The sequence below is a fragment of the Vicugna pacos genome, chromosome 3, assembly GCF_048564905.1.
Source record: "Vicugna pacos chromosome 3, VicPac4, whole genome shotgun sequence".
Classification (NCBI taxonomy): Eukaryota; Metazoa; Chordata; class Mammalia; order Artiodactyla; family Camelidae; genus Vicugna; species Vicugna pacos.
Genome location: NC_132989.1, coordinates 79,228,243 through 79,252,256, shown reverse-complemented (window position 1 = coordinate 79,252,256; position 24,014 = coordinate 79,228,243). Strand labels below are relative to the sequence as shown.

At 40.6% G+C, this 24,014-nt stretch overlaps 1 protein-coding gene and 1 long non-coding RNA gene across 2 annotated transcripts in view; both read left to right on the top strand.

Annotated features, from left to right (window-relative positions):
• The window catches only part of IPO11 (importin 11), a 168,794-nt gene extending 158,193 nt beyond the window's left edge, over positions 1-10,601 (top strand). Inside the window, exon 30 of the mRNA XM_006206039.4 lies at positions 9,199-10,601. Coding sequence (XP_006206101.2) covers positions 9,199-9,363 — 165 coding nt within the window. The 3' untranslated portion in view covers positions 9,364-10,601. The remainder of the gene's footprint in view (positions 1-9,198) is intronic.
• A 617-nt stretch (positions 10,602-11,218) lies between these two features.
• On the top strand, positions 11,219-21,314 carry LOC140689721 (uncharacterized). Its single transcript, XR_012064795.1, has 5 exons — positions 11,219-11,309; positions 12,045-12,118; positions 13,152-13,207; positions 17,665-17,775; positions 20,735-21,314. It is a non-coding gene; the product is annotated as an uncharacterized lncRNA (long non-coding RNA).
• The last annotated feature ends 2,700 nt before the right edge of the window (positions 21,315-24,014 follow it).

The window sequence follows — 24,014 nt, the reverse complement described above, 5'->3', positions numbered from 1 at the left end:
TCTTCTCCCCCACCCCGTCTCCTCGTCTCCTCCTCTCTTCATCTCTCCCTGGAAACTTAACTTGCTTGACTATAAAATCCAGCAGCTGTCCTCAGACTTTTACTTGGTAGAATATGGAGTACGTTATTGGAGGGAAAGCTACCCTATTATCAGAGGAAAATATCAGAGGAAAATGTTGTTTTGTAAACTTTTAGACCAAATGAAATGTCAGCAGGGTGCAGTATAGTAGTGGTTCCGGGGGATGTTATTAACTCTCCCTGAATGATTTTGATAACTGAGAACCAGTAGGATGATTCTTTTGTCTGCTCCCAACTGCATCTAGAAAAACTCAGCAGAACTAGTAGAAAGACAAAATTGTATTTGATTGTCACTAACAAGGTACTGTCTTCTTCTTAATTAAATGTCAGTGTCTTGAAATGCATGTAAAAAGACATTTTTGTTCTATAAATAATAATCAGAGATTAATCCATTAGTTTATTGGTGGTTTCAAAACTGCATTTTGAGAATCCTTGCTCTATCACATTCAGTGATCAAGGTAAATTACACAATTGTTGAAAATACTCTTTACTATTCAACTTGGATGAAATGCCATGCTGGTTATGAATTAGAGCTTTTTGCATGTCCTCAGTTTGCCCAGTTTCATTACATTTTTCACCTCTACATTCATGCTACATCTTGACCCTATCCTGATTTGAAACTGATCCTCATCTAAAATCCTGAACTCTGGCATTTCTCTCTCATCACAGCCTCTTCTTCCTTATTGTTCCTTTTCTCCTGGTAAATCTGTTTTGTACCTTTATCTGGAGCACCGTAACTTGTCCTTATTTTCATATCACTTTCCCACCTTTTAACCTTGTTTTTCTACTGTTTTAAACTCCAGACAAACCATACCTTTTGTTCCCCTGCTTTAGATCTACTACATTTTTGGACCTGGGAATCAAGCACACATATTCCTTAAAAGGTCCACATATTATGTAGGTGCACAGCCAGGGAATCACTGCAATAAGATTTAACTCCTTGACAGTCTTTTACAGACCCCTGTAGTCTGATTCCAACCAGCCCTTTGAGCTTTGTCTTCCTTTCTCCCCACACTGTCTCCTAAACCGAATAATTTGTCTCTGTTCATACCTATGTTTTCTTGTCTCTGTTACGCAGCTCATACTAGTCCTTCCATATGGAGTAGCCCCATTATCTTCTTAGTCTCCCCTCAGCTTACTTATTTGCCATTGTTCCTCATGAGGCACCCTCTCCTCTCACTTGATTACCGTTCCCATCCATGTCCAGTTACAGAAGTAATCTTGCCCTCTGCTAGACCTCTGTAGCACCTTCTCTATATGTTTTGACTGCCTGTGCCACCTTCATTTTTAAAAAGGCATTGGCAGTCACAGTATGAAGGATAGTGATCCCTGAGAAACAGAAAACACAGTGTGAGTTCTCTGATTGCCACAGCTTACTTACTACGCTGAGTTCCCAGGGAGTGGCGCAGGGATCCCAGTGGTCTCTCTGGTTGAAGGAGAGGAAGCTGAAAGTCTGAGGACACCAAAGTGGCTCAGGTTGCCAGGAAAGAGGGAGCTGCTCACACAGAATTCTGGGGATCTTCAGTGGGTCCCCTGTCAGTCTTCACCGGGATACTAATTAGCACATTACAAGTGCAGAAGTTACCCAAGTCCAGAGAAAGAACCTCCAGAAAGGATTGTTAGGGGAACAGTACTCAGAGCCAATACAGAGCCAGGAGGAGTCCCCATGGTCAGAGTGGAAACCTCAGAATTCACAAAATGCTAGGTAGAGGACTCAGAATTGTATTGCCCTGTAGTGGAGCAAAATCTGAAAGAATCAAACTGTTTTCAAAAAACATAACCATGTTCTAGAACAAAATTCAGGACTATAGAAATAGAAAAATTTCCAATATCCAACAGGGCAAAATTTGCAATGCCTGGCATCCAATAAAAAAACTACAGGCATGCAAAGAAGCAGGAAAATACAATCCATGCTGAGGGGGATATATTAATTGAAACTACCCAAGACAAGGTACTATGGTAGAATTGGTAGAGAAGATTATTAGAACAAGTTTTTGTAACTGGGTTCCCTGTGTTAAGAAACTAGAGGGAAGATTGAGTGTGTTAAAGTAGATATATGGGAGATATTTTTAAGAAACTCATATCAAACTTCTGGGAACTAAAAACTACAGTATCTGGTGAGATTAATGTAGATTAGATATTGTAGAAGAAAAGATTAGTGAGCTTGAAGACACAGCAATAGAAACTGTCCAAAGTGAAACAGAAAAATAGAGTTGGGAAAAACAGAGCTGTGGAATATCTTAAAGCAGCCTAATGTACAAACAGTTGAAATCTCTCAGATGAGAGAAGGGAGAGCAAAATAAGTATTTGAAGAAATAATGGCCAAATTGTTTCTAAATTTATGAGCTTGCAGATTGAAGAAGCTCAGAGAAACCCCAAGGCCAAGAAATTAGAGAACTACACCAAGGCGTATTATAATTTTGTTACTTAAATCCAGTCTTAATTAAAGAGAAAATCTTACAACAGGGGAAGAAGGCACATTATATAGAGAAGAAAAGAGATAAGCATGATAGCAAACTTGTCATCTGAAACAATTCCAGCAAGCCAGCAGCAGAGCAGCATCTTTAAAGTATTGAAAGAAAAGAATGATGTCTCTTATTTTCACATTACTGAAACAATCTTTTGATGTGAATTTTTACTACTGAGAATAAAAATTGTTTTATTTAATCTCTACTTAATTTGTAAAATTTTCAAATTTTGATGACAGTGGAAAATGTCCTGTCTTCTGTTTTTCCTTTATTCAACAATATGAAATATTGACAGGCCGTTAACATAACCTATAACTGTATCTTAGATGGCCCATGAGAATCTGTTGTACTGATTGTCACATTTATCTCACTTATATTACTGGATATTTTTTGTGCTACTGCTTGAATAAAACTAAAAGTATAGGCTTGAGTGATCTTTAATGATTAACACAGAAGTACTCATATTTGTTACTTTATGGCTTGCCATCTGACTTTCTTTTCCTCTTCAGAATTGCTCAGATGATCTCATTTTTTTCTTCAGTCTTTGATACATAGTGATCTTTAAAGTTTGTAGATAGATATTAGGAAAAAGCCACTAAGAAGCTGGTTTGTTAACAAGAAAATCAGGAAGGTCCAAATTGTTCATTATGTTTTTATTGATATCTATTAAAACCATTATAAATAGGTAAAATTTGTCTTTGTTCCTCTGTCTCCTAGAAAACTTTAAAACTTAATTCTTAAACTTTTTAACATTAAAGAACAGTTTAAAAAATAGTGATTACAAATTATTGCTTCTTATTTTACAAGTAAAGCAATTGTACTATTTAAAGTAATTTTTGTTCATATTACTTATTTGCTGTCACTTATTGTTGGTTGTCATTTAATATATTTTCACCAGTCTGATTATCTTAAGGTCCAGCTTATTAAAAATGTGTGCAAATCCTCACACTCCTCCATTCTCTTAAAATCAAGTCTCTGTTTACTCTTAGTCAGGTACTGGGTGATTCTCCAACTGCTTATCTTGACCTCCACCCAATGAGAGTAGAGTAGCATCTTCAAAATGAATGATTTTTCTTTTTCACTCATTCCACATGCATTTTTGAATGCTCACCATGTGCAAAGCAGTGATGTTTATGATCAGTATTTTCTCTGCTAACATGTATATCTACACACAGAACTAATTTTCTTGTGTATGTTGATCTATACTACATATATATTCTTTAAAAATATTCAATGCCATTAGTCTGTTACAAAGCCAGTTTCTTAAAATAGGATATACTTGTTTTTATCTATGCTTTGCTCAGATTCAGCCTTCTTTGATTGACTGTTACCCTGCTTTTAATATATCCTTACTGTCATTTCTAGGTGATGCTAAAACATATAAAAGGCTGTCCTAGGACACATAACTTTACCTAATCTGGCTATATAAAAAATACTAAATATTTCAAAGTTTAATTTAACATAGCTTTCTTTACAAGTGAGACCCTCAAAATCGGTGTTAAACTTACTCCAAATCTTAAAATACGCTTTTGCAGTGGTTAAGTCAGCTCTCACAAACTGTAGAATTGCAAGTGACATCCATGAAGATAGGAAATAATGACTTGAAATAATCCAACTGAGATGCAGTAAAGACACAAATTGATAGCCAGGCATCCTCCTGAGATAGCAGTTCTTCCCTGTGATAGTGCTAAAATGTTAATCGAAAAATAGTCTGAGGTCCAGAGGTTAAGATCTTTCACAGTAGGCTACATAGTAGTAATCCGAAGACACTGGAAAAGCAAATTCTATTGAACATGCCCTTGGTACTAAATAAAGTGATGGCTTCTAAGTTTTTGTTGTTTGTTGAGATTTCAGATTAATTGCCTGCTGACATCAGTATTGTTCTTAAATATTACAAAACAAGCAGCCTCATTATTTCCTCATTATTTGCTTGCATTATTATTAAAAACCTTAATCAGGAAGAGTTCAATAGTTTGCCACTTCTCCCTTGGAAACTTTGGCAGTGTGGTATTGATACCAATATAAATAAAGTCTTTGTTTATAGATGAAGAATATGGCCTGGTTTGGGAGAACTTACGTAACATTCCAGTGAAAATTAGACTGTCTTCTTGACAGTTTTGCTGACTCTATTCCTGCTTTCCTCTTCTGCTTCTTTCTTTTTCTCAGTAAATATCAGTAATGCTAGTTGTCTTTTTATAAGGAGTCTATCTCCAGTTCTCTGTTCATTTTCATTGTTCTATGTATTCAATAGAGTGCTGGAAATCCTAGCCAGAGCAGTAAGACAAGAAAAAGAAATTAAAGGCTTACAAATTGAAATGGTAGAAGTAAAATTTTCCCCACCTGCGGATGACATGATCTTATATATAGGAAACCCCAAAGACTCAATTTAAAAAAACTGCTGTGACTAATGAATGAATTCAGTAAAGTTGCAGGATACAAGATCAATGTGCAAAAATCCGTGTGTTTTCTATATACTAGTAATGACCTAGCTGAAAAGGAAATTAAGAAAACCCATAAGTAGCATCCAAAAGAATAAAATACTTAGACATAAACTTACCTAAGGAAACAAAAGACTTACACACTGAAAACTACAAAACATCCATTAAAGAAAAGATACAAATAGATATCCATGTTCATGGATTGGAAGACTTAGTATTGTTAAGATGTTCATGCTACCCAAAGTGATCTACAGATCCAGTGCAATTCCTGTCAAAATCCCAGTGGCATTTCTTACAGAAATGAAAGGCACAGTTCCGAAGTTCATATGGAACGACAAAAGATCTTGAGTAGCCAACCGAAACAGTCTTGAAAAAGAACAAAGCTGGAGGCATAACACTTCCTGATTTCAAAATATATTACAAAGCCACAGGAATTGTAATAGCGTGTTACTGGCGTAAAGACAGATAACCATTTTTTTGGAGTAGTTTTAGGTTTACAGAAAGGTAACAAAAATAATACAGCTTGTTTTCATGTGCCCTTCACCCAGTATCCCCTAATGTCAACATCTTACATTACCATTGTACATTTATCAAAACTAAGAATCCAACTTTGATATATTACAATTAACTAGACTTGAGATTTATTTAGATTTCACAGTTTTCCACTAATGCTCTTAGTTGCAGGATTCAATCCAGAATACCACACGTTACATCTAGCCTGGGTCTGTTTCTTTAAATAGTTTTCTGTCTCTTCCCAGTATTTCCATATTGTCATTTGAGCTTCAATATTGCTGCTTTTGTTTTCCTTGTAGCAGGTTTTTATCTCCTCAGATTTGTGTGTCTAGGCAAACCTGCATGTAAGCAAAGATAATTGCATATGTTAGAAATACATGGGAAAGATGAATAAATAATGTGATATTGTAAGATTCTGCTATGAATACTTGTTTAAATTTGGGCATATAGGTGCCAAACTATTTTGACTGTTCACTTTCAGAAGTTAATTCCTTGCCTTGCAGTGTGTTCTTGGTGGTTGAAGCTGCCAAGATTTCTGACCTTTCTGGTTTATGACCTGTTGCTGTCCACGTCCTCCAGTGATAACATCTTGCAAAATACATAACTTAACAACCAGAATATTGCCGTTAATGAGTTAAGATATAGAACATTTCTATCAGCACAAGCGCCCTTATTGCCCTTTTATAATTAAACCCATTTCCCTCTTGCCCATGCCCCCTCCTTTTGATTGGTATATGAGTGATTTCTATTGAAGACTGGACATTTGTGGTATTATGCTATGAGACTGAGTCTTAATTTTAGCCAGCTTCTTCTGACACTGCTCTGGCAGGAGAAGTGGGTGTCCCACTTTAGTACTGCCGAAGAGGGGAAGAAGGCCATGTTCCCCACTAGGCCTCCACTGGTGCCTCCTTGGGTGAGGACAGGGAGAGTTTAGGATCCCCCAGGGCCTCCGCAGACACGGGGGGAGGGGTGGGTTGAATCCCTGCAATAACCCAGTGTGAGTGGGGACAGGGCCACAGCTTGTTCTGTGGTGTTTGGCTGAAGTAGAGCAATTATTGTCTAAAAGTTTTGTCTTGCTGTGTGGTCCCTTTCCTGGTCTTTTGGCTAGAGAGCAGGCTTTCTGCTGGAGCTTTTTTTGGACTGTGTTTGTTGGTGTTCCAGGTTGCTGGCTTCTTTAGCCCCAGATCTGGGATTTATGAGACAAGAAGAAAGGGCACTCAGCACTGTGTCGTTTCTTGGGTGTTGGACTCCCTGGTCAGCCTGCTTTCTTCTCTCCACCTTTTAGAGTCTCCTTATGTTTGTTTATACGTAGTGTCTGACAGCAGATTCATCTTCCTAGTTTAATTTACTTATTATATTAGAAAATGAATTATTTTTTCCAGAACATGCAACCTGGTAAACGTGGTATGCATTCTGTATTTTTTTTACATTAAATCAGATAATTAGGTTCATTATGTTGGGTGGACATTTGTATAAAAGTAGTAGTTCTGAAAATGCTATTAGTGACTTCACAGTCTCTTAATTCTAGTGACCATAGGCATTTTTGCATTCGAAGAAATGATATCTGGATTTTTAGTGCATGTGCAGTGATCAGTCTTCTCTAGAGAATCATTTGGTTAGTTGTTTCATATATTTCTTCAAAGAAGGTATTAATAGCCATGATTAATGAGTGTCTACATCAAGCCAAAACAGACATTTATTAGCTAATATATAGGGTTTTTTTTTTTTACTAAAAAAGTGGTTGTTTTTTTTTAAAAGATCTTTTAAGGTACACAATTGGAGATTATGTATGTTTCTAAAAATTCCTTCATCCCTCCACAACAAAAGAGGTAAATACTTTTAATCTTCTCGTGATTCATCAGTCCACGTTTAAAAATACACTGATGTAGTTAGTGTTATGCTATATCTGGTGGGTTGACTATGGTGATACTTTTCCTTTTTATTAATCTGTTGGAAATTGAAGAGTGGAGATGTGATAACTTAACTGTTCACAATTTTCTAGAGCAAATTGAATCAACAGTTAAGCCACACTCTTAAGCTTTGTTTCAGTAGTTGGAGTGACTTCTTGAACGTCAACTTCAAGCTCAGCTTCTTTCACTCATACTGTAGCAGGTGGTTTTAGTTACAGATAATACATGATATTTCCACAAAGTTCACATCTTCTTTAGGAAGAGGTCTATTTCTTAGTAATTAAAATAATATCGAACATTATTGCGTGTTGCTTAAGCGAGCAGATATTGCTAAATCTTCATCTTCCATTTCTATGGGTTTTGCAGAGTGACATCTTCAGGCTTGTGAATGCAGGGCTTTGTGTCTGCAGTTCTTGGTGTTCTTCCTCCTCTCCGTCCTCCAGGGGAATGAGTATTGAAATTACCCTGGCCTTGGATTTACCGTGTAGCTCTGGAATGATCACATAAGGGGTTTGATTTCAAATTCATGCCTCCTATGTCTCTGCCCCTCGGTTAACATTTTCTACTTGTGGTCATTACTTTAAAGTCTGTGTGCTTGGCTCAAACAGCAGATAAGACTCAGCTACTTCCTCTACTAGAATAGAACTGAGTCTCAGGAAAGAAGAGTTTCTCACACAGAAACTCATGTGCTTCACTTAAAGCCTTGTATGCACTCAGCATTATTGATAATGAGAGCTATGTACAGCTTAAAGCAATGGTCTGTTATTTTCCAATTCTTGAATTATAAGGAACTCAAATACTGATAATACTAGTGGTGATGGTGTCACAAGCTAAAACATAGCAGAAACAACTTGATAATAGTATCAGGAGTCGTGAAATTGTCTGTGCACTTTAATCTAGTAATTCTTCGGAGGCAGTGATTGATTTCCTCAAGAAATAATCTGAAATGTAGAGGAAAGCCTGTATACGTAACAACATGGAACAGTGTGGAGGATTACTGAGCAACATTATAGTTAAAACTGTTTAAACGAGACCATGATTACTTCAGCATGCCTGTAATAAAAAAATTATGACATAAATAGATTTAGAATTCTTAAAATATGTTAGGGTAGAATTTTTTGTGTGATAGTAGAAATGCAAAGAGCAGTTCTGATTGTGTATGTATGTGTATGTACGTATGTGCGGGCCACAGGCACAGAAAAGGCGAAGGAGGCCAGAATGTTTTCTGTTGTGATTGTTAGCTTTAAGAAGTGGATGGATGGGTTATTTTTAATTTAGTTGTATTTCTTTTGTTTAGCCCATTCAGAGAGGAGGATCACGTGTTTGGGTTGTTAAAATCTATTTTTATTTATTATTATTCTTTTCTTTCTAACCAGAAGCATATAAATAGCGTAGCCATCCAGGATAGGCCAGTGTTTCCTCCGTCAGTCCTGAGGGCCTCACTGAGCTGCCACAGCAGAGTTCCTCACAGGAACTCTGGACAGTTGTGTTTAAACGCTCTTTGGCATATTCTGTTCCTTTCTACTGGGTTTTGATTCTTTACATAGATTGACTGTTGAGAAATGGGCCTTATCAGACAGGTTGTGCTCAGAGGCCCCAGGGAACTGAGGTTACACTAACTGAATGACATTTTCTGTTCCACAGTGAGGCTGCTTTAGAATCCGTTGTAGGAAGGGGGGGGCAGAAGCAGTTTTGTTGCTGTAAAAGAGATGACAAAGAATTGAGTCACCCGCACGTTAAGAGGGACTCGTCTTGCCGCTCTGACCCAGTGTGGCTCCTCTCTGTCCCGCAGCTGGCCCTGAAGGACCCGGTGCACACCGTGTCACTGCAGCAGTTCATCTACGAAAAGCTCAAGGCACAGCAGGAGCTGCTGGGAGAGCAAGGCTTCCAGTCCCTCATGGAAACGGTGGACACGGAGATCGTCACCCAGCTACAGGAGTTTTTGCAGGGCTTCTGAGAGCACGTGGTGTGTGGCTGAGGAGCCCAGCCTGCCACCCGTGTGCGAGAGCCTGCTGAGAGGATGGAGAAATCCCTTGTGTGTGAAAAGAAAGATGCCAAGACCACACTTTTTACTAGAAAATTCAGCAAGTAAATGTAAATCCTACATAACTGAAATCACAAACCTATTCCTCAAAAGAATTTAATTTTATATTTATGAGGGGCCCTGTGTTGACTAGAGGTAGATTTGACAACAATAGCTGCTTAGTTTCCTGTTAAGAGGAGAAACTGTTTGTTACCTTTTAATCATGTGCTCTTAACACTTGAGAAGAAGAAGGTTAATGCCTGATGATTTTCTGCACCCAAAATTAGTAAAATTTGGCTGCCTTATCCCTTTTTTAAGCTAATGAAACTGCTACAAGTTTGAAAAGTGACAAAGCTGTTCAGATGATGCAGTTAAAGAAATTTGTGCACCACACAAATGTATGTAACTAGTGACAAATACACGTTACTGAGACGATCTTGCAAGAGAGTTGCTTTCATCTGACATAGAAATCCCGTTTTATCTGACAGATGCTTTTATTTTCATTCTAGTAATTTGATATGGGAATCAGTAAGGACTTTTTTCCCTCTTATTTTATTTTCAGTAATTACCTTTAGTCTTTAAATGCACATCGTAAGGCCCGCAGAAGTGAACGTGTGGTGCTGCAGTGCCAGGTGGGAGACCTCTGGCCGTGATCTGGGGCTAGTCCTTTGTTGCTCCTGGAGGCCAGGAGCCCTGTGAACACTGAGCGGGACCGGCCACCCACAGCCCCCCATGCTGGGATGTGGCTGTGACAGGCTGTTTAGCACTTCGCTGTCTCAGGTTCCTCAGTGCAGGGGTGCATCCAGGCCTGGATGGTAAGGGCACACCTGGAGGGCCCCGCAGCAGTCCCCAGGGTGCCATCACTGATGTGACAAGTCTTCCTTCCTTAATCCTCCAACATGCAGTACCAAAAGTGGGGAAAAAGGATAAAATAAAAGCCTTATTTTGTTTTACTTGCCGTGGATTATAAGGAACCATTAAAGCATTTTAAAGGAAATATTCAAAAGGTAGGTTGGAAAGTGTCTGATCTTTCTATAGAAAGTTGAGTACAGTATGTAACTGCAGGAAGCCCACTGCCCCTTTGTAAGTTGTGGAACCCAAAAGGTATGGAAATATTTGATGTTTTCAACAAGAGAAAGAAAATATGGTCCAAATTAAATTTTCCGAAGATATCTCATCTCTGATTTGTCTGATTATTTTTCCTGTCCCACACAATATGAGTTCATAAAAAGTGCCGTTGCATTTTAAAGGGAAGTTTCCTTCACACTCCGGCGTTGACTTTGTCCTAGTGGCAGCAGTGCTACATGTAGCAAATCCTAGCTTCCCTTCAGTTTCTTTTCATTCAAAGACCAGAAGGTTGTTTAATATGTTATTTGTTTATCATCACTCAGACCTCAGGGCTGATCTGAGAAGAAGAATTTCTTTTTGTTGAGTTAGTGGTTTTTATTCGAGGCGCTACTCCCGTTAGTGTTACCAGACATGCACAAACATGCTCCCATTTTTCAGTTATAGTAAAATACTTATTTTTCCAATTCCTGACAGATTTTGTTATAGTGTTATAGCAAATATTACTGAAATAGCCACCCTGCAAAAAAAAAGTAAAAAACTTAACTCAGGGAAGGAGTTTGATTCTTTTTTTTTTTTCTTTTTTTTTCTCTTCTTTTTCTTTTTTTTTTCCAGCTGAGAGGTTAAAATAGGCTTTGTAAATAGCTCAGAGAAAAAAATTATTGCATCTTGAATTTTTAAGTACTCAATTAAGACATAAAATGTAATTATTGATTTACAGAATTCTGTTCATTAATGCAACCTTATCGCAAGCATACTGTTTTGTACAAACAACTTGGCCAGGCCTCTGGTTCAACTGTGCCTCCTAATACAAGGTAATGATGATTTCTTTTCCTTAAACATACTTCTTTTCTGTTTATTTTATTTTCCAGAGACTTGTCCCAACCTTCTGATAAAGCCCTATGTAGCCAACAGTAGCACCTTAAAGTTTTTATTATAAGTGGTGCCTCCTTCCTCTCTCTTACCAGTCATATTAGAGAAGCCACATCGTTAAATGTTGAAATACTCATATTTTCGGTTTCCCTTGAAAAATCTTCACCTTGGATCTTTGTTTTACCTATTCCTTTATTCACCTAATGTTTGTGGAGTTCCTGTTTTGTGCCATAGTCTTGTGCTAAATTCTGGAGTTAGAACAGGGTACCTGCCTACCTTATAACATTTTACAATTCAGTGGGAACACACACTTGTCAATGTGATAGAAGAAAATAATAGTTCTAATGGAAGCATATGTTCAGGAGCAGCTGACATGCAGGGGAAGGGGATCATGTACAAAAGGGAATGATGTTGGCATTGTATGATTTGATAGACCTTTAAAAATGCTCTCAAACAGCGTAGTGTGGTAAGGTTTTTGAAAGTAAATGGCACTGTAGTGGAACTGGGCAGCTCTCTGATTTTAGACTCAGAGCTGTTTGAAATCACTCTGACGTACAGATCTCAATGAGATTTTGAAAATGTCAGAGCTCTGTAGCCTCACAACCAATTCCTAATTCCATGAATTAAAACATAAGGATCACCTATTTAGGGTAGTGCCTTCTGTTCTATTTCTACAGACCTTACAAATCCCAAGTGAGTAGAAGTTTTAAAAGTTGCTGGAGAGCTGATGAAAAGAAGACAAGAGATGCAGGTCACACACAAAAATATTTTCTTCCCCCAACTTTAGAAAAAAATTTTTTATATATATGTATAGTATATAGATGTTGTATATAGAGAGAGGCATTAAAAGAATAGTATAATGAGCACCAATACACCCTTCATCTAGATTCACCAAACTGTGCCATTTTGCCACATACACTCTCTCTACATAGACATGTACACGTGTATAGTATATATATGCTTGCTTTTGCCAAATCACTTGAAAGGTACAGACACTGCACTTCCAGATACTTCATTATACCTCTAAGAATGGCATTTCTCTGCATACCCACTCATGTACCACTGTATACCTAAGAAAATTAATGCAATAATATCTAATAATTCATATTCCAATTTTCCCAAATGCCCAGAGATGTCTTTTATATGACATCCGTTTGTTTTATGATCCAGAATCTATTGAACATGTATACACTGCATTTGGCTGTTTAGCTTTTAAATCTAGAATACTCCTTTTTTCATGTCATTCACTTTTTTGAAGAATCCAAGAAAGCTGTCTCGTGGAGTCTTCATTACTGTGCGGTGTTCTGATTGTTTCCTCATAGTTGGATTCAGGTTAACGTGTTTGGCAGCAAGACTCCATTGGTAACGTGCTTGCTGGGGATATCACCGCAGGACGCACGCACGTCAGGTGGTCTCTTTTTTATTATTGAAGTATAGTCAGTTTACAATGTTGTGTTAATTTCTGGTGTACAGCACAGTGATTCATTTATACATATATATATTTCTTTCCATACTCTTTTTCATTATAGGCCCTTACAAGGTATTAAATATAGTTCCCGGTGCTATACAGTAGGATTTTTTTGTTTATTTTTTATACAGTAGTTAGTATCTATGTTGTCTCTCTTCTGATGATGTTACAGTGGTTAAGGTGGTGAGTGCCAGGCCTCTCCATAATTTTTCAAATAGAACCTTACAGTGCCAGAAATTTCCAGTGGTATTTTCGTTTGCTTTGTGTTTTTGCCTTAGAACTCTTAACCTTTACTAGTTTGCCTTTTCATTTACAGCAAGTTCTGCAGTTTTATTTGAACCTAGAAATGTCAATGACTGAGCTGTGGAAAAGGTATGTTGAACCTGGCGTGCATTTCATCAACCTTCTTGAGTCTCAGACTCTCCATGGATTGCTGGGGTGCACCTCAGCCTGTCTCTCTGTCTCCCCTACCATCCAACTGGAACACACACCACTAAAAATGAAGAAATGAAGGCAAGCACTGCCTTTCTCATTTTCGTACCAAAACACCTTTTTCGATTTGTAAACGGTTGGCAAAGAGGCAAATAATGCAGTGATACTTTTTTTTTTCTTCTTTTCTTTCACAAATCCTTTATCATATTTGGGCTGAGTTTAAAAGGCAGAAACATGCCAGACTTCAGGACATTTTCTTTCAGTGTGGTTTAGGATAAGAAGCAGTACAGTTATTAGCCTGCAAAATGGGGAGACACAAGAAAATAATGGCTTCTTAAATGTGAAGCTCTGATCTCAGTATCTCCAAAGGGCTGTGACATCTGACTCAGCAGGTCAAAGTCACTTTTTTCCCCTTAAGAAGAAACTGCATTCTGTCCCAAACACATCCTGATTAGTATACACAACCTAATGTCCCGTGATGTGTTGCTAAACCAATCAAGTGGCTGTATGCAGAGCTGGACCTTCCCACATCTCCATACGGTTGTCTGAGGTTGAGCTTAGCCCTTGGGACAAATACCCTGATACCCTGGAAAAGTGCTATAGCTAGTGGTCTGAATTTCTCCGGTTTTACTTCTGGGCATTTAGATTCCTGGCCTGAGGGACTCCTTATGGTCTGAAGCACTTGGATGAAACTCCGAACTGAGAGTCCCTGACTACTTTTTCTCTTGAATCCTTTCTTACTATAACAAGTAGAGAGGGTCCAATTAGCCAAAGACCTTTAACAAGCAAGCTTTGCTTATTGTTCCAGTTAATGCCTGTACCCAACTCATTTGAGCCTGTTGGAATTTATTTAGCCAAGTGTGCTTTGAAGTATTGTCTAATTCAAGAAGGAATATATTGATGTTCTGGGCATCCAGCCCTTTTTTCCTTCAAAGTGAAACATTGATTTTCATGCCACCTTAATTTCCCAGTAGGGCAAAAGTAGAATGCAAGTAACTGCTGGAACGTGGAACAGGTGGGAGCCCAGGGAGGCTTACGGCGTTTATATCTGCCTGCCAACCTGGAAATTGGCCTTATGACTAGAAGTCTGCTTGTTGGAGATTTTTATTGCAAGAGCAGGAAATTCTGGAGATGAGCTGTGAGTAAACCTGCCAGTGAGCTTTTTGTTTTCTCAGTAACTTTAGCCTGAAGCAAGATTGAGTATCCCATTTCAAAAGGGACAGGTCATTTCCATAGTGCTCTCTAGGCTAGCCCCAAAGTGGCTTTCTTCTTTCTGTTTCAGTGAATATTGCAACTTAAGCGACAATCTAGACAAGCAAAGCGTTTTGATTGACAGGGAAGTTGTAGCTCATAAACGTGTACCCTGAGCTCAGAAGTGTATTGACAGCCAGCCAGGGGAGGAGAGTCCATTGACAGTTCTGGAGGTAATTACAAACTAATTATGAGCTCTATTTAGCCAAGGAAGGCAGCTCAGTTTATTTCTTTTCTGGAATGAAAGGCACACGTCTTGTGCTGTCTCTGGCAGTGAAATCAATACTGTGAAATGGCCTTTTCTGCAGCCTTGTATATTCTGTCTTCGCACACAGTGCTTTGAGAAAGGCTGAACCAGGTGAGCAAATTCACTATTTTTTTCTACTTACTAGATAAGGCTGCTAAAGACAACTCACAGTATGGAAACATGGACACTCAAACTTACTGAGGTAATAGATTAGGGAATTGATTATTAATCACCTTTCATCTACTTAACGGTAGGCTTTTTATTTTTTATTTGCTATATTTTAATATTTTTAGTCCAAAAATTTCAGAGCAGAAAGGGAATCAGAGAGAGAAGATCTATGCTAAACTTACCATTTCACAGATGAGGAGAGTGGGCCCAGAAAGTGAGACCTACAGCCTTGGGTCCCCGGCACTTCATCTAATGTACTTTCAATTATATTTCTTTTTTAGAAATGGTAATGGTTGCCTAGGTTTGCAATATACACTTCTTACTAACCTAAGTCCACCTTCAAATAACACTACTCGTGTGTAGTGTAGATACTTTATGACAGTGTTCCCATCCCACCCCTTATGGTGTGGCTGTTGATCACCTAACTCATCCATGTGCTGTAATCACCCAGTACATTGTTACTATTACTTTAAACAGTTACCTTTCAGATAAATTAAGAATTTTTGAAAAAAGATTTGATTTTACCTTCACTTATTCTCCAACAATCATCCTTTTTTAACATAGAGCTAAATTTCTGATGTACGTAATTTTCCTGACCCACACCCTAATCCTAACCCTTTTAACATTTTTTCTTGCAGGGGAGGTCTTCTGATGATGAATTCTCTCAGTTTTTGCTTGTTTGAGAAAGTCTTTATTTATCCCGCACTTTTGAAGGATACTTTTGCTGAATATAGGTTTCCAGGTTGATATTCCTTCTTGCTCAGTTTTTTGAAGGGAAGCCCACTATTACTTTTATTCGTGTCCTTGTTCTTCTGTAGGTAAGATGGCTTTCCCTCCCTCTCTCTGACGTCTTTCAAGATTTTTCTCCTTGTCTTTGCTCTTCTTAAATATGGTTAAATATGATATGCCTAGGTATCACTTTCTGGTTTATTTCTGTTACAGTGTTTTTGAATTCTAGCATTTACTTCTCATTCTTGCTTAGAATTTCTCTCTCTGCTTACAACACCCATCTGTTCATGCATGCTGTCTGCTTTTTCCATCAGAGCCCTTGACATACTAATGGTAGCTATTTTAAATTCCTTGTCTGATCATCCTAACATCTATATTGTTGTGGGACACAGCGGGGCGGATGGTTGGTGACATGGTGACGCGCAGGTTGGTAAAAGAACTTACCAGAGATAAAGTATGGGAATAGAAAGGAGTGTATTAGATTACACTGCCGTAGGCAACAGCGGGCCACACAGGCGAGGGCTCCCTGCGTGAGCATCGAGGGCCGTAATTGGGATCTTTTGTAAGTTTGGGTCACAAGGTGCCTGATTGGTTGTAGGTGAGGTAAGAAGTTTAGGGTCGCTGAAGGGCGGTGGGGTTTATGACTCTGATAAGGTGGGCTGAAACAAGCCAGCCTGAGCTACTGTGAGGTTATTACCTGGGGCTTTTAGTTTCTTAGGGCAAGCATGCCCAGTAAAGAATGTCAGACATCTGAGAGCCTGGGAATGGGGAGCTGTTGGACTTTGAAGGAACTTGGTTGGCCCAGTATATAGTACATGAATCTTGTTCTGATCCTTGCTTGAGATCTGCTCTGATTTCTTGCTCAGTCACAGATCTTGATCTGTTTGGCTTGCTTTTTAGCATGCCTTTTAATTTTGTGTTGAAAGCTGGACATACTGTGTTGAGTGATAGGAACTGGGATTAAATACTCTTCTAGGGTGAGCATGTCTGTTCATCTGGCCAGGAGTTAGGCAGTGTTTAATGTTTGATGTTAGCTCCTGGTGCCAGAGGTTTCCATCTGTTCTAGGGTTCTTGTTTTTGTTTCCCCTCTTAACTTTGGACTGCCCTAAGTAATTCTCCTCAGAGAATTACTGGTCACTGGTCTGGTCGCTGTGTCAGCAGCGACCCGCTGTTACACTGGAGCCCTGTCTGTGTGCTGGGGAGTGTGTGGGAGGGAACGCCCTCTAATCTTGGCATTACGTCTCAGGCCTCTTAGTGGGCTTCAGTCTCTGGCCTCTGACTATCACATGTGTTTCTTCTCGGCTAGCTTCGTTGTCCCTGTGAGGTGTCCATTGAAATAAATGTACAGCCTAACGGTTGAGGGTTATGTTTTATTTGGCGAACATTTCTGAGGACTCGAACCCCTTCAAGCCTGGGATGACAGCCTCTCAGATCGCTCTGAGGGACTGCTCCGAAGTGGCAGGGTAGGAGCCAGTAGTAGGAGTTTTACAACAAAGACCAGGTAGTTGGAACATTAAAAGATTACCATTAACTAAAGAAAACCAGACATCTCAAGTTAAAGAATGTAGTGCTTTTTTGTGTGTGGGAAGATGCAAATGTCTGGGCTCATTGGAATCATAGCTGTCTAGGGCCAGTATCCCGTGCTTTCACGTCCCTCAGGGGGCACCATTGGGGGTTGCTGCAGAGGCCAGACTGCCTGCTGGTCTGCATCCTGAGCTCGCAGTAGCATCTGATGACTTGATGGCCATAGCATTCTTTATTTACTGACATGGCTTGCAGTATTTTTCATTCACAGAGGTAAGACAGGAAGATAGGAAGGCTAGAAGGGGCCAGAGTGAGAGGAATGCCCTTCCCCCATGGCTTTAGGCCAAGGGTCTGATGCAGTCTTCTCCCTGGGGAGTAGTCCTCTGCTATGAAGAAAGCTCTGGGGATACTCCACAAGCGTGGCCCTTCCTGTCCAGCTGCCAGAGCCGTGAGTGCATCTTTCTCTGCTCTTCACCAGGAGAAATTGATGGGGCTCCTGAAGGTAATGTTCACCAAACAAGGGCTTCCCCTAAGGCTGTGGTCCCCAGAAGTGATCTACCAGTTTATGGCTCCAATACTTCTGCTCCAGGTAAGTAGGTCTTCACTGTGACTCTAGATTGGCCTGTGTCTCCACATTTTGGGAAACAATTTGCCCTGCAAACTCAATTCTCTAATGAGTCCAAGAAGTCACTGGTTTTCAGTTTGTCCAGCTATTTTCCTGTAAGGACTGGAGTGACTACTTCAAGCCCTTCGTATGTCAGAGCTGTACTCCCCATTCGACCTTCCGTTATGTGAATAACCTATAGGATGAACATTAGGAGAAGGAAAGTTCCCCCAAAAGACTGGCAGTTTTGTTTCTGAAATAATTTAGAAATAGCTGTTGAAAAACTGATAAAGCACAAAGCCCTTTCAAGCAAATTACATGGTTAATTGCTTTTTAATAACATGTTTTCCTCGTTATAAAAGCAACACACGTTCATGGTAAACAGCAGTGTGCGACTTGCTCCAGCAGCATCGTGCTGTTCAGCTGTAGGCGCAGAGTTGGGTTTTGGCAGGTGATGCCACTAGAAGAGGATGCAGGACTTAGGGTGAGATGATGGACAAAAAATTCTAAGATGGATGAAAAGGAAGTAAAGATAGAGGAAGACAAAGGATGGGGTAAATAGGAGGTTCAGAGGACTGCAGGTCCTGGTGGGGTTAGAAGAGTGGTTGCAGGAATGGCTGATAAGCAACTTGGAAGGACCGGCAGGCAGAAGGAATGAGAGACGGAGGCGCTGAGGTTCAGGTGGAGGAGCGGTTTCAGTGCTGACAAGGGTCAGTGTGGGACCGTGGCACAGAATTCTACTCGATTGTATTAGTCGTTCCCCTGTTCTGCCCTCTGCAGGAGGTCATCGCCCAGAGGAAAAGGTTTGTTTATTCTTTATTTGTTTTATAATAGAGAAGAGTAATAGTCTGGAAAAATATGTCAAAAGCACTTACCACCTGTGCCTGGTGCATGGTAGGTTCTCTACCAGTGAGCGGGTACCCATGTGACTTGCTGCCATGCTGAGCTGTCTCCTGGCTCCATGCTCGCTCAAGTCACTTTAGAACTTCCTGGAACTGGACTAGGACATGCCTGTTAGGCCAAATTCAACTTTATAACGAGTGGTGTTTTGGCAGGATTTCTGTGGTGTGGTTTAGTAGCTTGTAGTCACAGTCATCCTCTGGGAATATCTCCAGTGTTTAAGTCACATCCCAATCATTGGTCTATATTCATTTACCTTTTCAGAAATAACACCTACTCAGGAAAGTGAGAAAGAGAAATTGTAACAACATCCTAAAAGACACCAGTTTGTTAGGGCTGCCGCAACAAAATGCACAGACTGGGTAGCTTAAAACAACAAATGTGTACTTTTATGGTTCTGGAGGCTAGAAGTCCAAAATTGAGGAATCAGTGGGGTGGAATCAGTGGGCCTTCCTTGCCTCTTCCACCTTCCGGTGTTTGCCGTACTCCTTTGGCTTCCTTGGCTTGTGGATGCACCCCTCCAACCTCTGCCTCTGTTGTCATGGGGGCACCTTCTCTCCTGTGTCTCTTTCCTCTTATGAGGACACCAGTCATCTTAACTAACTACATCTGTGGAAGTGACCCCACTTCCAAATGAGGCCATATTCCGAGGTGCTGGGGTTAGACCTTCAATAGTTCTCGTTTGGGAGGGGACACAGTTCAACCCACAGTAGGTGGGTTTAAAAGAACCCATACTAAATACTTTTCTGTTCACATTGTCCAGATGGTCATGTGTCTGATATCTATAAGCCCCAGTTCTATGGGTGGACTCTCTGCTCTGAAAAGAAAACCTAGTTCAGAATGCATTCATGAAGAGTGGAATGAGTTTTGCCTCAGTTTAAGGGCTAAGTCTGTGCAGACAGGAGCCTTGCTGCTGTGCGGGAATGGAGTCTGAGAGATGGGGTAAATATAGCCCCCTAGTAGTCACAAGCTCCCTGTAAAGTAGTCAGACATCCAAGGCTTATGTACTAATCTTGCTCCAAAATGGTTACTTGAAAGTATAAGTAATTCAATGCCAAATCTAGAGATGTTCCTTGATTTCCATCCTGTATTTTAGTTAGGTTAAATAAAGACCAGGAACCACACTAGGACATTCATGCAAATCCCAAGGCATTGCATTTGCAGAGCGGGACTGGGTTTCATTCACTGCAAAATGAATTGCAGTAAACAAAATCTACTTCAGCACCACTTAATTCAACTTAAAATGATAATGGAATTCAGGCTGCCTACAGCTGCACTAAACTTATGTTCCATTCTTGATTTAGCCTCCAGAAAACACAGCAACAGCATTCAATTTAGCTGCTCTTTTGAGTTGTGTACTGGAAGGAGCATGGTCTTTGGAATCAGATCTGAATTTGATTCCAGGCCCCAAATTTTGCTTTTCCCCCCATGGAAGGGAGAATAATGCCCCTCAAAGATGTTTGTACCCTCATCCGTGGGAACTGAATACACTTCATGCTAAAAGGGAGTTTGCAGCTTTGATTAAGGTACAGGCACTGAGAGGGGAGAGCATCCTGTGTCAGTCTGATTACATGAGTCCTTAGAAGTGTAGATGCTTTCCCAGCAGTGCTTGGAAATGAAGGAAAAAGAGTCAGGGATGTTGTTGGCTTTAAAGATGGAGGAAGGGACCATGAGCCAGGGAGTTCAGGTAGCCTCTGGAAGCTGTGATGGAAAGAAAATGGATCCTGTTTTTGAGGCCCCAGAAGGAATACAGTGCTGCCAGTGCCTTGATTTGGGACTTCTGACCTTTAGAACCAAAAGATAAATAAAGTTGTCGTATTTGACGCCACTAAGTTTGTGGTCATTTGTAAAGCAGCAATAGAAAACCAATACACTCAACTTTCTGAGTCTTGTGTTTCTCATCCGTAAAAAATAATATAATAATACCGATCTTGTGCAGTTTATGTGCAGATTAACTGAGATGGTGTGTGTAAAATCCACTGTTAGTCATTTCATGACTGAGTGTCAGGAGTCTGTGCTGAGGAGTCTGGTTATTTTCTCTCAGGTACCTAACCTCCAGCTTGGTGAGTGGTTGCACTGATTCCGTGGTCCATGCCGTCTAGTCCGAGTGCAGTGTATGCACCAGCAGGATCAGCCTCAGACTGCGAGCTTGTGAGAATCACCAAATTTCAGACCATAGCCCAGACCGACTGAGTCAGAATCTGTATTTTTTAACAAGATCTCCAGGTGATTCATATGCACTTTAAAGTTTGGAATTCACTAGACACTGGTTCTCAAATATCATATGTGCTAACAGAGCAAATGCCTGGGTCCAGAATTTATGATTATGGGGCTTCAACATCTGTATTTTTAATATGCTTTCTAGTTATTTCTAATGCACAGAGGGTTATAACCACTGGAATAAATACTTAGAGATGGGCTTTAATGTATGAGATTCAAATCAGAATTATAAAATTTTCAATTAATACCTTTTTCTCTAAAGAAAGAAGTTATGCTATGTATGTGTTACTAAGTGGTACAATTTTAAAAGATGCATGAAGGAATAAACATCAAAGAACAGCAGGAACACTTTCCCGCTAGTTCTTAGCTGTTCTGATTCCTGTTCTGTCTTTATCATATGCACTTGGTTAGACTCTTTTATAAGACACATCCAGCTTTTCTTAATTGAGAAGCAATTCTTCTTTTTATTGTTTGCAATATTTTTATTTTTGATGTTTTAATTGAAGTATGCTCAATTTACAATCTTGTATTAATTTCTGGTGTACAACATAGTGATTCAGTTTTATATATATATATATATTCCTTTTCCTATTTTTTCAACATAGATTATTATAAAGTATTGAATATAGTTCCCTGTGCTATAAGTATGACCTTGTTGTTTATCTGTTGTATATGTAGTAGTTAGTATCTGCAAATCCTGAACTCCCAGTTTATCCCTCCCCACCCCCTTTCTCCCTGGTAACCATGTTTGTTTTCTATGTTTGTGAGTCTGTTTCTGTTTTGTAAATAAGTTCATTTGCGTCATTTTTAAAAGATCCCACATATAAGTGATATCATATGGTATTTTTCTTTCTCTTTCTGGCTTACTTCACTTAGTATGCTAATCTCTAGGTCCATCCATTTTGCTGCCAATGGCATTATTTCATTCTTTTTTATGTATGGCTGAGTAATATTCCATTGTAACACATCTTCTTTATCCAGTCATCTGTTTATGATTACAGTGATACCTCAGTGATACCCATTTGATTTGCATTTCTCTGATAACTAAGAAGTGGTACTTCTTAACTCCACCACTGAGGAACCTTGGCATTAGAAGCTCTTGGCTGTTTTCTCTTCAGCAAAAAAAGATCTAACTGTTTATAACAAATATCTGATGACAGACAAGAGTTTCTGGAAAGTCCTCTCTGTCCTGGGAGTACCTGCATCCCTTTCTCCGTGGACAGAAGCATAAAGTGAAATCTCAGCACCTGGAATTAGGGCAGCCCGGCCACGCTTCCATGACCCAGGGTACACAGCTGCATTTCGAGAATCAAATCTAATGTGGCTTCTCTCCAGCACACCCAGAGCAGAAGATCCAAAATCTGGAGACCGTGCTCAGATTCAGACTGTCACCCTACCTAGGAGCTCCAAGTCCGAACAGCTGACAAGGGCTGTAGACAAGAGCCAAAACCAGAAATGAGGAGCTGAGAGCGACCCCGGGCAGGAGGGCAGCAGGTTAGGGGGCGATGACGCAGCTGCTGGACAGTCGCCACGAACAGCTCTGAGCACCCTTCTTTACCGGGCAGCAAGGACATGAGGCAGGGGCTCTTCTGAGATCACCAGGCCCCCCTTCCTGCTAATAGCCACTAGTGTCATCCCTCTGGAGCCCGCAGGGATAGCCTGCCAAGGAAGGGCAGGGCCGGTGAATAGAAATGCAGTCGGGTCATTTGCATGCTCTACAGATGTAGCAGCAGCCCCAGCCTCCAGAGGCTAGCCTTGCTCAGTGTGCACTTATGGCCCAGTACTTAACCACATGCTAGGAATGGTCCCACAGTGCTTTGCATCTGCTAACTTACTTTCCTTTCATGATACTACCCCCTCCACAGAGAGGGCATTGTGTACAGTAGCTGTGTGATTTGCTGAAGGTCACACAGCAAGCAGGTAGCAGAGCAAAGCTTTGAAGCCAGGCTTCCAGCTCCAGTGTCCACACAGAGGTGAATAAATCAGGGTCCGTACACTTCCTGCCTTGTCATCTCTGCAGAGGGCAAACACCCGGGGTAAAATGTTTTCAGAACAAGGCTGGAGGAAATCAGGAGTGGCTGGAACCAGGCACCAGCGCTCTGGCACAGGCAGGTGGAGCTTTACATGTGATGGAACTTGGGTGTGGGGAATGGAGCTGTAGACAGAAAGTCTTTTTTCTGTGGCTGCACTTGTGATGGAGGGTGAAGCTGTGAGGCGTGCTAGCCTTCATCCACTACCAGCCCTTCAGATCACCAGAAACAAAGACCACCCCTAGCCCCCGCCATCACGAGGTGAGGCCCGAGGCGAGGCGCGGTGCGCCCTGGGCGGGGGTGGAGGAAGCTACACAGCAGAGCAGAGAAGCTGCCCCAGCTTGTGGTCGGCTGCTGGTTTCCTTCCCGCTGCAGCCCCGCTGGTCCTTAGGCAGGAAGAAGAAGTGGAGGCTTCCTGGAGGGCAGAGGTCAGTGTCTGGTAGGTGCACTTGGCCTATTTCCCACCACTCACCAAGGTCAGGGCGTGAAGAAGTCCCCCGTGAGCTCCGGTGATTCTGGAAGCAAGGCTGGTGAGGTCTGGCGAGGCTGGGAGCAGCTGAACCCGCTGGTCATGAAAATGACTCTGACCTCCCCCCAGCAGCCACTGCTGCCCACTGACAGACAAAGGCGAGGCCTCCAGGTGTCTCCGAGTTACACTGGAGGAGGTAGGAGGTAACTTAGACGGAGGACTTTAAACTGAAAAATCAATCATAACTAAAGTACCTGAACTTGAATATATACTCAAGGGGGACTACGTTTTCAAACAGTAGTAACTGAAAATAATGTCACTGTGGTTTGAGGCAAATTTTATTTTCTCAGTGCTGAGTGGGAATGGGACTCCTTGGTTAAGGAAAGGGTGTACTATTATCCGAATAAGACAAGTTTCATGTTGATCCACAGATTTAGGATGTCAGTATATAGGCACCAGGAGTACTTTAAACATTTATTCTCACAGCCCGCTGAGGAAGAGCTATGTGGTGGGGAAAAGGAGCAGCTGGAGTAGCTTCTCCCATGAAATTTCAGGTAGCTTTCTTCTTGGGACTGCTCTTTTTTGGGTGGGGGAGGGAGGTAATT